Source organism: Stenella coeruleoalba (genome assembly GCF_951394435.1).
Source record: "Stenella coeruleoalba genome assembly, chromosome: 16".
In the NCBI taxonomy this organism is placed as follows: domain Eukaryota; kingdom Metazoa; phylum Chordata; class Mammalia; order Artiodactyla; family Delphinidae; genus Stenella; species Stenella coeruleoalba.
The window spans coordinates 47,241,585-47,258,190 of NC_137162.1; the positions used below are offsets into that span (position 1 = coordinate 47,241,585).

A 16,606-nucleotide genomic window follows, 5' to 3' on the forward strand; every position below is an offset into this window, starting at 1 on the left:
AGGCAGCGAGCAGAGCGGATGACAGCGGTTAATTTTATACAAGGCTCTGCTGGCGCTGTGACACTGCTGTGAACCATGGCTCCAAGGCCTGTCAGCTGCCAGGGGGTGGAGGGCATCTTGTTTCCTCCTTCCTGTGTGTCTGAGTTTTCTTTCCTTAGTCAGTGCTAATTAGGCAGACGTGGCATTCTCAGGGCTAATCACAGGAGCTCCACGAGCTAGCATGAGGAAAAATAGGCCCCTCCATGCAGACAAAGAAAAGCCAGGACAGAGCCTGGGGCCTGTGATGTGTGGCTGCCACAAGAGCGATGGGACCAGCATCATTCTTGTGAGTATTTATGTTTATCTGTTTCTCCCACATTGCAGACTATGATAAGTGTGTGCAAATGGCCAATCTGAGTCTTGCACACCTGGCCCAGTCCAAGCCGCTCACTTGGATCCAGAGACTGTCGTGCTCAGAAAATGCGCTGTTTGTACCCAGGCTGGAGGGTGCGGCAGGAGGCCTGCTACACACGTCACTGGATAACTTCACTGTGGACACCAGCAAGGGGACCAGGGCGCAAGGGCTCAGAGGCAGGTGGGTTTGACATATCTGTTCTGTGGGCCCAAAGCATCATGTACTTGGTGCTCTGGAGTAATCCATACGTGAAGACATTGTTTAAAGGATGTCAAATGTCTAAGGGAAGTATGCATTCATTGGGTAATTATCAACTAAATCCACAGAGATTTCCCGAAGGGCAGCTATGGGCCAGATCTATGCTAGACACCGGACAGACATCCCGTGTCTCCCTGCTGCGTTGCTCTATCTTTTGGTGGAGAAAGAGCTAGGTGATGATACAAAATTGAAGGGGACAAAATAAACAAGTTGCAATAGCCTATTTAACCAGGCACTGTTCTAAGCACTGTACCCATCAACTATATTAGCCCTCACAACCCTGTGAAGTACTTTCTGTTTTCTCCCAGCGTGAGACTTGAACACACACAGCTGGCCCTGGAGTCTGTACTCCTAAGCTCTACATTGCCGATGCTTTCTCTTTTGATGGATTGCTTGCAATTTAATTTGCAAGGGAAAATAATGAGCTTATCAACACAACTTCACATTATAACATAATGATCCATAAATTTTAAAATAGCCTCGAAGTTGGATTGCACTTACATTACAAGTTCTATAAATAGCACAGATTCACAGGCAGCACAGGACCAATGAAGGGGGCTGTGGGAGGGAGCTGTTTTTTGGAATGAGTTATACATCTGCTTCAGCAAGAGGGTATGGGTGATTGATTTGAATTGCAATGCATATATTATATCTTAAAGTAATTCTTAGAAAATTACTGCTCCAGATTCTGTTGATGCAAGTATGCATCACCACGCACTGCGAACTAACTCAATAATGATGAAGCAAAACTATCTATTATTGTTACCACGTAACAAACAACTCCAAAGCATAGTGACTTAAAACAACACGCATTTTGTTATTCTGTTTCACGATTTTCTGGGTTACAAATTTAGGCAGGGCTCGGCTGGGCGATTCTTCTGCTTCTCTTGAGGGTACTCATCAGGACTGGCCTGGAGGCTCCAGGACTGTGTTGTGCATGTGCCCAGGCCCTCAGTGGGGATGGCTGGGATGGTGAGCTCAGCTGGGCCCTTCTCAGTCCCAGTGTGGTCTCAGGCCCTCTCCATATGGTGCCTCCATGTGGAAGGTAGTGAGGCGTCTACGTGGCAGCTCAGGGCTCCAAGGGCCCAAGGCGAGCTGCCAGTCTCCTAAAAGGCTGGGCCTGGAGCTGGCACGTGGTCACTTCTGCCATACTCTCTTGGTCAAAGTAGTCACATGTCAGCACAGATTCAGGGGCAGCAGAAACAGTCCCCACCTCCTGATGTAGGAGTGTCAAAGCATATGTGGCCATCTTTAATCTGTCATCAAACTGATAGTACTTTATAACACTTTATAGATTAAAAGCCTGAAGAAGCCATGACTGACTCAAGGCCACCTTGAGAATGTGTTGACTGCAAAGCACCCTTCCAGTGACCTGCCAGTGGGCACGCACAGGAGGGGACTGGCAGCACTGCATGGCAGCCAGCCTTCTCAACAGGAAGCTGAACTGGAGTCCTCAGTAATCTCTGGTTCTCCTCTAATTTTAGTTTATGAATGCCAGACTTTCAGAACCCTTAGTGACTCACGTCAGAGGTTATGGGTCACCTTCCATGAAAAGGGAAATCTAGGGTCTCTGGCCATCTGGAAGGTCCCCAGAAGCACAGCCCAAGACAATGACTTGGGTGCAGGTGGTTTTTGTGGAGGTGATGCCGAGAAGCAGGAGTGAGCAGGGTAAGTGAGACAGGGGAGGAGGGAAAGTGAAAAGAAAGGGGGCAGTGTCATCAAGAGAGCTGCTGTGGGCAGCCAGGGCTTAATTCCATGAGAAGTGCACAGAAGCCCTCCCAGAATTGTCTGAAGGACCAGGGAGTGGACACCTGTGCACCGGCTCCCATCCCGCTCTGGTGCAAGCTTGTCTGTGGGAGGTATGAACTCTCCTATACCGTTGGGCAAGGTGGGGGGATAGATGGGGTGTGTGAGATGCCCAAGACGCTCAAGAAGCTCTAGGGCAGAAAGAGGACCGTATCTGAGGCTAGATCAGCACGAGCTGAGGCTGAGCTCAGGTGGCACTGCCCACCACTGCTCTGGTCGGTCTGAGGTGGGACAAGGGCTGCATCCATCCGGCTCTGTCATCCTTGTGCACGGATGAGAAGTGCATCATCCTTGCTGTGGCTGGTGCAAAGATCACCCAGCCCAGGGTCCCCTTCAGGCAGGGTGCTGGAACGAGCCCAATGCCATGGAAATCCACCTACACCTACTCAGCTGTCTGCTGCGTGTGATGTTGCGCTAGTGGTTTGTAACACCTGTGCCTCTCTTTCCTCATTTGTCTAGTGGTGGGAGCAGTGATGCCCACCCCACTGGGTGGCTGTGGGAATTAAATGGTGTTATAGAACCCTGAAGATGGGATGAGTCTGTGATGAGTGTCCTAATGTTGGTGCCCTTCCCCTAGTCTCTAGGGGAGAAGGTAGGAACACAAACCCTCTTAAAGCAGATAGAATGGTTAAATGTTTAAGGCAGACACAGGTACAGCTTTATCGCTCCCCCGAGAGTGAGGTGATTTCCAAGTAAGGGGACAGAGGAGGGCTGCATGGGGGAAGTGACAGCGGGTCTTGACCAACCATGGGTTTGGGCACAGTGAGAAGGAGGGGAGATAGGCAGGAATGCCATGAGCGAAGGCCCAGTTCCTCTTGCTACAAAAATTGGTTGAGTGCCTGCTGTGTGCCAGCCCCGAGCTGTGCACTGAGGACTCAGCAGTGGGCAGGACGGACACAGCCCCTGCCTCATGGCGCTCACAGAGGTGACAAGCAGAGGGCCCGTGTGGCAGGAGCAGGTGGTGCTGCTGACCAGCGGGCCAGAGCCAGGAGGGGAAGGATGGGATGGCATGCAGACACTGACACGCAAGAGATGGGACCCGCTTCCCAGTGTCAAGCCTGAGCAGCTGTGTGCTCAGCACTGCTTAGAACGGGGATGCCATCAGGGTGCCAATCCCTGCCCCACCTACTTCATGGCACCTTTTCTGTGAGCCTTTCCTGACTGCCCTGGCCAGCACCACTGGCTCGCCTTCAAGCCGCTGCCCCCAGGGCCCCTCCACCCCGACATCCACATGCATCTATCTGTCCTGTAAACGGGGAGCTTCCAGAGAACAGTAATGTGCCTGTCTCCTCCTCAGCTCTGAGGCCAGCATGCGAAGACTTTCAGTAAATGGCATTATTTTCTTTAGGTTTTTTTTCTTTAACATTTTTAAAAGCTTACTTTAATTGTGGTAAAATATACATAACATAAAATTCACCCTTTTAACCATTTTTAAGTGGACAGTGGAGTGCTGTTAAGTATATTCACATTGGTGTGCAGCCAGAATTCTTCTCATCTTACCAAACTGAACCTATGACCATTAAAAGACAAGTCCCCATCCCCACTCCCTGAGACCCTGGTAACCATCATTCTACTTTCTGTTTCTATGAATTTGACTACTTTAAGGACCTCACTCTACTGTACATGTGGAATCACACAGTGTTAGTCTCTTTGTGATTTGCAGTAGATGCTGCTTTTTATCCTTTTTAAACAATAGACTTGCACGTGTGACTTGGATCACATGGGCCGTGGCAGCCTAAGGCGGAAAATCCCTTCCTTTCTCCAGAGGCCCTCCCTTGTGGCCTTCCTTGGCCCCTCTAGGTCTGCTGGGGTATCTCCTTCTTTGAAACCCAGGAGTGCTCTGCCAAAACCTCTCCCTGGGCACTTAGGTCAGCTCTAGATGGCATGAAAGGCACCCATCCTGCAGCTCGCAGTGGGCTGGGAGCTCCCAGAAGGCAGAGCCCATGTCTGACTCACCTTTACCCTCAGTCCCTTGCCAGCCCGGGGCCTGACATCTAGTCAGATCTCAGTCAACTTGGGCTGAACTTGCTGAAATGCACAGTATAAACAGGAGCTGGGTTAGAGTGAGGCCTCCTCCCTAATCTCTGAAGAACGGCCCTGTGCTTGTCCCTCGCCCTGCATCTGCCTTCTCTCCCCCATCGCTCCTCTTCCCTTTCTAGGTCTGGCCCCTTGAACAGCGCCACGCTCTGTGCCCGGAGCAGCGGGCATCACTGATCCCAGGTTGCAGTGAGAGGTGCGGTGGCAGCACCCATCCCTGCCTTGGGCCGGCTGCCTAAAGCAGTGGGGCAGGTGTGGGCTCCCTGAGGTTGGGGCCAACCTGGGTGATGAAGGGCTGATGGATCTGTTCAGATGGTCGACCTCCTGGCCTTCCTTCTTAGATGAGGCCCAGTGCTGGCTTTTTCCAGGGCTCTAAGTCCTGTGGCTTTGCCTCTGTTCTTTCTGCTCACTCTCTACTTTGTTCATCCCTGGATGTAGCTTATCTTGAGCAGAGCTGACCCTGTGGGTCGGGCAGGGTCCCCACTTAATTCATTATTCTTCTAGGGCCTAGAACATCCTTTGTTTGCTAGAATGCTGGCTCGGCAAAGCCAACTGAATGCCGGCATGAAAGATTCTTGTTTTCAGCTCAGTATTACTAGGGGGTAGCCAACTCCAGTATCTGCAAGGATCAAGCAGGCAAGTTACTGTGTGAAGCCCTCAGTGGAGGTGCTGGAACATCACAGTGGAGGTGTTGGAACATGGCTGGCCCAGCTGAAAAAGCAAACAACAGAAAAATCAGGACCCACTAAAAGCATGAGTGCTTTATACTTACTACCTCATTTGGGGGCCATCACAAGTCTAGGAAATAGGAATATTCTTTTTTTCTGGTTAAGGAAATGGAGGTTTGGAAGGGCTACTTATTCAACTCAGAGGAGAGATAGTGGGAGGTTCATAGAGGGCCTGGGTGACTCTAGGGTCCCCTCTAAGATAGAAAGCCCCCAAAGCCATTCTTTCCAGTGTACTTCTGATAACCAGACCAGCCCTTGATGGGGTCTGTCTATGGATCTGTTGACTGATGAGCAGGGGGTCACCACCCACACTCAGAATGGCAGGAAGTTGCCTTCTAGGGGCATCTTACCTCATCTTGTTGACTTTCCCTGCAGGCCCTGCCCTGGCCACGAGCAGCTGGAGCACATCTGTTTGACCCAGAAGCCAACGACTTGTGACCCTCTCTCTGGACGGCCTGCTCAGAGCACGCACACAGGTACGGGCCAAGCCGTGGACTTGGGGTAAAGGAAACCTTACACGTGACTCTTGCTTTCAATCTTTTGCCACTACTTCATTTTGCTTCCCCAATAACGTTCACAATCTTTTTGCTTTTCCATTAATCTCAAAACTACTTACGTAGAAGGTGAAAGATTTATTTGATCTGAAGAGAAACCAGAGTATTCTGTCATACAGAGTGAAGTAAGTCAGAAAGAGAAAAACAAATACCGTATGCTAACACATATATATGGAATCTAAAAAAAAAAAAAAGGCCCTGAAGAACATAGGGGCAGGACAGGAATAAAGACGCAGACGTAGAGAATGGACTTGATGACACGGGGAGGGGAAGGGGAAGGGGAAGCTGGGACGAAGTGAGAGAGTGGCATGAACATATATACACTACCAAATGTAAAATAGATAGCTAGTGGGAAGCAGCTGCATAGCACAGGGAGATCAGCTCGGTGCTTTGTGACCACCTAGAGGGGTGGGATAGGGAGGGTAGGAGGGAGACGCAAGAGGGAGGAGATATGGGGATACATGTATATGTATAGCTGATTCACTTTGTTATAAAGCAGAAACTAACACACCATTGTAAAGCAATTATACTCCAATAAAGATGTTAAAAAAAAAAACAAAACTACTTATGGCTGGGAAAAGCCCATGCTGTCCACCTTTGGCTTGGGCTGAGCTCATAGATTCTGAATGCGTTAGCACTGGTGAAGATTCCCAGCGCTCGGGTCCAGCGTGAGGAACACCTGCTGTGGAGGGGCGTGGCTGGAAACACGTATCCTTCATTTTCTTTACAACTCTTCCTATGGGCCCAGAATATCATCTCCCACTACTCACCAGAAAACATATACAGGGCCGGCGGCATTCCCCTCGGTCATATATCCTCCAGGCAGGTCCCCAGTGGGACATAAAGACAAAGAGATTCCTGAGCTAGAGAAGATATTTCTATTTGATGAGCATTAAGCCTGGGATTGGATCTGGAATACCACCAGGTGGCTCTTTACCGTGAACTGTGTGCAGGTCCCACCATGGCCCCTTGGGGGAGGGAGCGATGTGGAAAACGCTGGAGGGTGGGTCACTCTTTGGGGATTTTTCCACGTGCTCTGTGGTCAGCACTGGATTGCCCGTCAGGGCTCTGCCTTGGGTCCCCTCCAAGACCCAAGCTGGGGGAAACCTGTGCTGGGCTGCAGGGCCCTATCACCCCCTACTGTTAGGGGTCCAAGAGGGGAAGGCTTTGCTGTCTCATCTCTGTGCTCCAACTTTAGTTTCAGTTTTCACTGCCAGCAAGGTCATCTCTGCTCAGATTCTGTCTTGTCCCAAGACCAATGCAGAAAAATGAATAGCTGTAGGAAGTCATGCAGAGCAAGCACCATGGCCCACCTGCCTTTGCCTCTGCCCTTGATGAGCCAACACTGACCTGGTGAGGCTAATCAGAAGTATGTGTTCACAGATGGACTTTTCTACAAAATAGAAACAGACTCACAGACGCAGAGAACAGACTTGTGGTTGCCAAGGGGGAGGGGGCTGGGGGAAGGATGGATTGGGAGTTTGGGATTAGCAGATGCAAACTATTATATATAGGATGGATAAACAGCAAGATCCTATTGTATAGCACAGGGAACTATATTCAATATCCTGTGATAAACCATAATGGAAAAGAATATGAAAAGAATGTATATATATGTATACCTGAACCACTTTGCTGTATAGCAGAAATTAACACAACATTGTAGATCAACTGTACTTCAGTAAAATAAATTTTAAAAACTTATTTAAAAAAAAAGTATGTGTTCAGCCATCCATGCCCAGCCTTGTGTGTGTGTGTGAAATAGTGTTCACACCTTTTGTATTAGGTCTCTGATAATTTGGGGGAAAAGCACAATGTGGGTGGGGCTTTGTTTCCACTTCCAGGGCCACAAAATAAGAGGAGAAGGAGCTTTACAGCCGAACCAGATCGAGAAATTGTGCGCGTGGCACTGAGCCGGGATCCACGCCGTGGTTTTGGTAAGAGGGCTCCTGGCAGGGGGGACCCAGTCTTTCCCTCTGGGCAGAGGGGAGGGGTGTGCTATCATCCCTTTAGACTTTTCTACTCCCTTTTCCTGCCTGTCCTCCCCCATTTGCCTTTTTCAGTGATCACTTCTTTTTCTTCCCTTTAAATGTCCCTAACCAGCAATGGGATGTTGGGGTCAAAGTTCCCTTTTAGGCCTGATCAGGTTTTGGGGTGCAGATCTTGAAAATCTAAGTATAAGATAGAAAAAGGCTTTTCCGTCTAATACCACGTAATAACCTTTCTCTAGCATATTTAGATTCTTAGGGATGGGGAAGAGTAGTCAATCTTTTTCATCTCTTACTATTTACCACATTCGAAGACCCTTAAGAAGAGAAGGGTTACTTGATTAAAAATCATCTTTTTTTTCCGATCTGATTATGTATTGGAACAATAATACATAATGTTCCTAGCTGTAGTTGTGCTTATGAATGAGGGACAATCCACTTTCCTCCATCTGTCATGGCGGAGTAGAAAAAGCTTTGGAGAATCAGAGGACCTAGGTACAAATATCAGCATTGCTACTTAGTAGCTGTGTGATCTCAAGCAAATAACCTAACCTCTCTGAGCTGCAAAATCATTAAGTATCATCTTCTTTCATATAATTGGATTATAGGTTTTGTCATTAATGAGGGAGAAGATGTAGGCAAAGTTGATCCTGGCATCTTTATATCTTCTATTATACCTGGGGGACCAGCTGAAAAAGCTAAAAAGATCAAACCAGGTATGTCATTTTTGATTGCCAGAGATGCTGCTTTAAGGAACTGCTCTTTCTCATTTCCTTGATGGGATTATTGAGATGTCTTATTTTTCCAGGAGGGCAGATACTAGCCTTGAATCACATCAGTCTGGAGGGCTTCACATTCGACATGGCTGTTAGAATGATTCAGAATTCTCCTGACAACGTAGAATTAATCATTTCTCAGTCAAAAGGTATGTCTTAACTCACTTTCAGAAGCTGGAGAGCCTCCGTTATTTTCAGGAGTACATTTTTACAAACACAGAGTCCTGGGGCTTTAAGTCCGTGTAGGTCTCTTGTATTACCTCTCTCGTGATAGTGGCTTAGGCACAAATCAATAAACTCTGCGATTTCAGGGGCAGAATGCGCTCTACCATTGCTTGTCCTGCTGAATGGGAGAAGCCTACTCTAGTTCTTTACTAGATGCAGCTATTGTGTGTTTCTCTGCCACTCTTCTCGCATGACAGGAAGGATGTTCTTTCGATCAGCCAAGGCCTTATTGAAAGTGGCTACTGCAGTAATTCTACATATTTGGGGCTTAGTCGTGGAATCCGGTGGGAAGGAGACGGGGGGGCTGTTCTTGAAGCTGAAGCGCATAACAAGCATTCTGTTCTAATTTGGTTAAGACTCAGCATGTTAGAGATCAACCGAAAGAGTAAAGGTTGTTTTTTTTTTAAAGATGATTTTATTCGTCCTTTAGATAGCTATCCAACAATTGCCTGTACTGAAGAATAAGATGACTCTGTTTATCTGGGTCAGGTTTGGGGTGGTAATGGGGGGATGTTAATATCCCTCTCCCTCCCAGTTACCCGGGCTCACCACAGCTTTTTGGTTGGGTGATCCTGCCATTTTCCAGAAGACTGCCTACAAAGCCAGGCCCACACTCTAGGAGCTTTGTACAATCTCCTCTCATGTACAGAAATGCTTCATGTCACACCAGCCAGCATTTTCTGGGTCCTAAATGCAGTCACCCCGTTGGCCTTGGCCTCTGAAAACCACATGCCCTCTCTCACTCTTGCACGTGTACACACCATCACCAGGTGGCTTTCCAGGTGCTGCATCTGCCCTTCGTCCAGAAGCTGTGGGGGGATGGGGGCTGGCAAAGCTGGGGCCTTAGCCATGCGCCTTTCATCCTGTGCTTGGACCTGACCCAGGGGCTAGCCCGGCCCTTCCACAGCACCTGCCCCAGCTCACTGCTCTGTTGGATTTCCTACACTGTCACTGTTCTTCCCACAATGTTTTAGCTGTCCTTGTATTTCCCTCCATACTTTGCACAGGAAAGGACAGAGGGGAGCGATCAAACCATCCTATTTTTAAAATCAGGAAACATAATGCAGCTGAGCTGGGGTCCATTCAGTGTCAAGGATGGCCTGCTGGGGTGGGGATGTCCAAAACTGGCACCCAAAGTCTGCGAGGCTCCAGCCTCACTTTAGAGTTTCAGATGATGGAGTACCCACAGTGCCTGTGAATTACGTGTCCTCTCATCCTGGAGCCCCAGTCACCTGTTCGTAACTCTGCCTGGTCACAGTTGGGGTTCCTCGAAACAGCTGCCACCTTTGTTGGAGGAAGATGCTTCCACGGTGACTCTGGCTGGTCACTGTGGGCAGAGGCTTGACCGCCGTGAGTTTCTATCTGGTTGGGCTGCTGTTGGGACATGTGCTCTAGACTGGAGATCAAAGACAAGACAGAGAACCTTCCCATCAGGAGCAGACATCATTCTCCAATACAGATTGAGTTTTAATTACCCGCAGAAGTTCTAGCTTGTATTTCCGTTAGGCAGGACATACGCTGCACAGCTTGACGTTTTAATCCAGTCATAAGTATTGTCCTTGTCTCTTGTGGAGGGTGTGGAAGAAAATAAACACATGCTTACAACATTGCTAGAAGGACAATGACAGTAGAATAGCTAGTGAGAAGCAGCCGCATAGTGCAGGGAGATCAGCTCGGTGCTTTGTGACCACCTAGAGGGGTGGGATAGGGAAGGTGGGAGGGAGACGCGAGAGGGAGGAGATATGGGGATATATGTATACGTATAGCTGATTCACTTTGTTATACAGCAGAAACTAACACACCATTGTAAAGCAATTATGCTCCAATAAAGATGTTAAAAACAAAGAAATTGCCAGGAATAAGGCATTACTGAACGGTGGCCCACCGCTCTCTACTGAATACCTTTAGGCTTGAACTACTTCTAATCTGATTCATTAAATTAAGTTTATCCACTGTGTGAGTTGGGCATTTTCCTGAGTACTAATGAGTCTGTATCAAAAGCTGTAAACTTACTTGTGTGTCTACATATCCAGATGTAAAGAAGATCTGTGTTCCTTCCTCCCATATACATTTGTTGAATAGCTGATATTAACATATGCATGGTAAATACACGTATTGAGGCTCTTAGTACTATGTACTAAGCTGTAATCTCTTTCTCTCTCTCTCTACATGTATAAACATCTCTCTATATTTAATTTCTAAGCCTCACCAACCCTGTGAGGTAGTTGAGATTATCTCTATTTTAGATATGAGGAAATTGAGGTCCAAAAATGTGAATTACCTTGCCCAGGGTTTTACCTAGTGATTCCTGACCTCATGTTCTTTCCTCTGCTCTGTGCCAGCTCAAGGGTCAGACATGGGGTAAATGGGAATCAGTGGCCCAGTCTTCACCCAAAGGGAGTCCACCATCTGGTTAGTACCAAGTTCCCCCCAAAGAACCAGACACGGTGAACTTTGGATCACAGGGTGATTACAGGTGTGCTCAGCAGGGACTCTGGAAGAGGCTGGCTTTAAGAGCAACATGACGGTTGTGGGGTTTTGGGCAAGATTTAATCCTTTTGACTCTGCTTCCTTGTGTATGAACTGGGATCACACCTTCCTGGTGGGTGTGTTGAAAACATGGAAAGATACGTATATGTACATGTGTATATATATATATACACACATAAATATATATGTGTGTGTGTGTGTGTGTGTGTGTGTGTGTGTGTGTGTGTGTGTGGTGCCCATATGTGGCAAGAGCTTAAAAAGGGGGAACTGCCATTAGAACCATCCGTTGCTCCTGTGTTTTCATAATTGGGTCACACAAGCTCTATTTAAGTTTCAAGAACACATCCAGAATCGTCCCTTCCGCTATTCTAAAAGCATCATCTCTCATGGGTGCTAAACTCACATGGCTCCCAGCAGCTATAAAAGGTCTCTCTGTCATTGGAGGAAAATGCTGTGCCCCACATAGAAATGCCACTGAGACGCCAGCCTTTCCAAGCTGTTGATTTCTTCTTGGCTTGTTTTTATAGGTGTTTGTGGAAATACCTCAAGCGAGGAGAAGAATAGCACGGCCAACTCTGGGGTCTTCTCTACAGACAGCCTGAGCAACGGGCACCTGGGAAGTTTTTCATCACACACACAAGACCAGGAAAGAAATATTGAAGAACTGGAAATGGCTCGGACTCAGAGCTTAATGCCCAGGCTGAGACCTCAGCTGTCTGCTCCACCATTAAAGGTAATCATTCCCTTGCTTCACTCTCTAGAATCTGGAGGAAAGAGAACAGGCTGTGGAGCCCAACAGCCTTGGCTCCAAAGTCCCCCTTTGTTCTCTATTTGCCATGTCAGGAAATAAATACTTACAGTGCATGGTTGTTGAGAAGAATATAAAGGGGAAAAGGCAAAGCTTCTAGTGCAGTGCCAGGGCTCAGTGTTTGAGGTTTCAGTGTCCTCGGTCACTAATTTTAACTGTGAACTGGCTTCTGCAGAGGGCAACGCATGGACAATCAGACATCTTGTATTCTTGGTCTCTAGTTAGTCCTCAAGCTGCAACTCATTGCCTTCGCTCTTGACAACACACCAAGGAGGAAGAAGACAAAGGCCAGCTTTGGCATGCAGAGAACTGTCTGCTTTAGTCCCAGGGCCGCCAGACTCCAGCTGTGTTTCCTTAGACACTGGATGGAAAGGTCTCCTTTTGCCCCTCCAGACCTCTGTCCGTTTTTCTCTGGGCCCCATGGAGCTGACACTCACAGACTGTGTCAGCCCCCTGTCTTCTGGTTGGCTCTGCCCAGAAGCCCTGTGTCTAGGAAAAGAGAGTTGTTTTCCTTTATCTCACACTACTACCCCACTCGCAACACTCTGACACCAGTTGGGTGGGTTTTCCACATCAAGCAATTCCGACACTAACAGACTGGAATTAGCACCAGGTCCCACAGGTGAAGGACCCATCCCTCAAGACAGCCTCCACTCCAGATGACAATGAAGCTGTCGGTCCCCAGGTTACCCACACTTCTGTCTGACTTGGCTGCAAATTGGAGGTCCCCATGACCCCCTCCTTGGGTTTGTTAATTTCCTAGAGCAGCTCACAGGATCCAGGAAAACAGGTTCCTTGCTATCGCTGATTTACTATAAAGGATGTTTTAAAGGTACAAGGGAGGAGACAGATGAAGAGATGCATAGGGTGAGGTCTAGAAGGGTCCTGAGAGCAGCGTCATCTGCCCCTGTGGAGTTAGGGTGTGCCGTGCTCTCTGCATAGATGTGTTTATGAACCTGGAAACTACGAATCCCATACTTTCGAAATTTTTATGGAGGCTTCAGCATGCAGGCATGGTGCATCAGTAGCTCAATCTCTAGCCCCCTTGCCTTCCCAGAGGATGGGGGGTTGAGTGGAGCGGAAAGTTTCAAGCTTCTAATCATGGCTTGGTTTTCTGGTGACCAGCCCCCATCCTGAAGCTACGCAGGAACCAGAGTTCCCTCTTTAGAACAAAAGGCATTCTTATAACCCAGGAAATTTCAAGGGATTTGAGAGCTCTGTGTCAGGAACTGAGGTCAAAGACCAAATATTAGAACAAAAGATGCTCCTAGTCTCCTATCACTTAGGAATTTTTTTTTTAATTTAGACATCCCTGTATTTTATTTTTTATCACTTATTGTGATATAATTAGCATATATGTGTGTGTCTATACATATGTACATATGTATAGATACACACACACATATATAGCAAAATGATTACCACAACAAGGCTAGTTAGCAGGTCCATCCCCTCACAGAGTTAAAATTGTGTGTGTGTGTGTGTGTGTGTGTGTGTGCGTGTGTGTGGAGAGCGTTTTGGATATACTCTCTTAGCAACTTGCAAATATACAATACAGTATTTCTAACTACTATAGTAACCATGCAGTACGTTACATACCCAGAAATTATTTACCTTATAACTGGAAATTTGTACCCTCTGACACTTTCACCCATACTCTCCACTGCCCACCCCTCACCCTCACCCTGGCAACTACCAATCCACTACTCTGCTTCTGAGTTTGTTTTTTTAGATTCCACATACATCACTTAGGAAAGTACAAGGGTTGAAGGAGCTCTGTGCCAGGAGTGGGGGGCAGAGACCACTATATAGGTTTTCTCTTATTTCACAGTCTAGTGGAAGCCTGCAGCTGGGGGATGAGTGAGTACTGGCTTGTCACCCTGCCTGTGCTCAGGTTGGCTGTGACCCTCTGCTGAAGAACACAGCTCCTGTTAGGAGCTCTTTGCCCTCGAGCTCTTTACCACTCACTCAGTTCCATCAGCCATCCCCCCTCTCGCTCCTCAGGCTCAGGGAAGTTAAGAGCATCCGCTGTTTCTAGCCGCGGGGTGCTTAGCTCTCCTCATCGGTTTCTTTAACTGCTTGCCCACACCTTTGAAAGCAGGCCTTGTGTCACCTCTCCTCCATCACCCAGGATGGAGATGTACACCTTCTCTTGGTGCTCAATTAATCTCGTAGCATGACTGGACGGATGAATCAACATGACATGCATGTCACAGCACCAAGCAAAATGCCTGGCATGAGGTAGAAAATACTCTCTTCTGTTCTTCTCTCAAGCATTCAACCACTGTAAAGTAGAGACCCAGTATAGCTACTCTTGCTAGAGATGATTGAAGGTCCTCCTGAGGTTTTCTTCTGCTCCAGAAGCTGCTGTGTATCTGGTATCCAGCATGCCTTCACTTGACTGGTGTCATGTGTGAAGCTACCAGGGAGTGTCTAGATGACTTCAGTTCTCATAAGGATATTTGCATCATGAGTAGAAACAGGCGGAATCTACTGAGACCCTGTTATGTGCTGGGCATCATTCATACTCATTGTTAGAAGGTGATCTCTCATTGCAGTTCCGTGGATTGGGGAAAAAGTCTGGAGAGACCAAGAGACAGGTGCAAAGTCATACAGGGAGGAACTGATTAAGCGGAGAGTGAATCCCCTGTTGGCCCAGCCCTGAAACTTATGGTTTTTTTTTTGATGTGCAATGCTGCTGGCTCCTGAGAGCAGGTGAGAGCTAAGAGGTGTCATCTGCTTAGGCAGGGCCAGCGCCTTCACTTCTTCTTTCTTTTTGTTTGTTCATTCGTGGCAGGGTACTGGTTCTTCGTGTCCTCTATCACCTTCAGAAAACAATGCCAGTGAAATCTACTTCGTGGAGCTGGTTAAAGAAGATGGGACACTTGGATTCAGCGTGACTGTAAGAATTCTTAGGAGAGCTTAGAAAGTAAACAGTTGAAAGATGTTCATCTGGAGTCTTGGTGGGCATTGCACTCATGTGCCAACCTCTGATAACCCAGTGATCACTGGGTACAAGCAACACGTCAGAGTGATGAACCAAGAAAGTCAGTGGGGGCCTCAGTGAGGGATGGGAGTTCAAAGTGAAACTGGGAGACCAATGGCAAACTTGGGAAGAGCAGACACTCCAAGCAGTGTGGGTGGAATTATGGTTATGCTGGACAATAAGGAGAGGGTAGCATTGTGGAGCTTCAGGGACACAGGCCAAAGGTGAATGGGGTGGTCCCTGGTCGTCAGGTTGGTAAGACCTCCATTCAGGACAGACACTTTGCATTTGGTTTCTGAGCTCCATCTGGCAGACCCGGGAGGGGGGAGGATAAAAATTGTACAAGAATGATATTATATAATCCCACTGATGTAAAAATTTTTATGTATGTGTGTATACATACGTGGAAAAATTAGAAGAAAAAGATAAAGTTAGATCTTTAGTGACCTGTAAATATGTTCATAATCTATTGTTAAGTTAAAAAAAAAAGTTGCAAAATACTGTGTGGTTGTATCCACAAACCAACACACAAGGATACAGAATATGCCAGGCACCAGCCTTTGGGCCTATCGCTGTATCCACTTTTGCTGGTCACTGCTTATGGAGAGACGATGTGGTACATTGACGTGACTCATTTCTGAGCACCTGCCATTGGCCAGTGCTGGGCTGGATATGACACAGCTCCCTCACACGGCTCATATCGTTATACTTCTTACGAGCATCTAACCTTCTGCTCAGTGGATAATAAAGCCTAAACAAACAAGTGAATATATAAGATGGTGTCACATGGAGATGAGGTGATGGGATAGAGCGGAAGGCAGATGGGAGCTCTCTGAGTCAGGGAGGTGGGGGAGGCCCCTTCAGGAGGGGGCAGATGGGTGGTGAGTTTTTCATTGTGTTTTCCAGGGTGGCATTAACACAAGTGTGCTCTGTGGAGGTATCTACGTGAAATCCATCATTCCCGGAGGGCCAGCAGCCAAGGAAGGGCGGATCCTGCAGGGTGAGGATGGAGTCACGCTGGGCTCTGCGTTCTGCGGTGTGATGAGCCCCGGCCTGGGGGGTGCAGCCGTCAAGCCTTGCCCCACTCTCACTCTGATGCCTTGTGCAAATGATTGCCTCTCCAGGTCATGGTTTCCTTACCTGGAAAAGGAGATGATTTAACCTGACCCACCTACCTGATATGTTAACATGGGGCCCAAATGCTTGGGAAACATAAGGTGATTTAAAAATATGAAATTTTAAATAAACTTGTTGCTGTTTGGCTTTTATGGGAGAAGCCATGCTCCCCATGGAGGACAGAGCAGGTACTGGTGACCTCCACTTAAGTATCCGGGGAGGACACCAGCAAGCCTCCTTTCTGCCCTTCCTCACATCCACTGCTCTGAAGGAAGGGGGGGTGGATTTTTACTGTTCTCCATAATGGCTAGAATTGAGCTAAAAAGGGCACCTACGATCTTACCTATCTCCATTTTCCCTAGAATTCCAGGGTCCCTGGCATCAACCAGGTCTCCCTGAGGTTTTTTGAAATAAAAAACATCCTGGAGATATAAATATCA

At 47.7% G+C, this 16,606-nt stretch overlaps 1 protein-coding gene across 1 annotated transcript in view; it reads left to right on the top strand.

Moving 5' to 3' along the window:
• Window positions 1–16,606, top strand: part of FRMPD2 (FERM and PDZ domain containing 2) — a gene marked incomplete at its 3' end in the record, with an annotated part of 98,401 nt that overhangs the window by 65,924 nt on the left and 15,871 nt on the right. Inside the window, exons 16-23 of the mRNA XM_079900255.1 lie at window positions 364–574; window positions 5,599–5,699; window positions 7,622–7,714; window positions 8,374–8,481; window positions 8,574–8,690; window positions 11,784–11,989; window positions 14,862–14,966; window positions 15,957–16,050. Coding sequence (XP_079756381.1) covers window positions 364–574; window positions 5,599–5,699; window positions 7,622–7,714; window positions 8,374–8,481; window positions 8,574–8,690; window positions 11,784–11,989; window positions 14,862–14,966; window positions 15,957–16,050 — 1,035 coding nt within the window. The remainder of the gene's footprint in view (window positions 1–363; window positions 575–5,598; window positions 5,700–7,621; window positions 7,715–8,373; window positions 8,482–8,573; window positions 8,691–11,783; window positions 11,990–14,861; window positions 14,967–15,956; window positions 16,051–16,606) is intronic.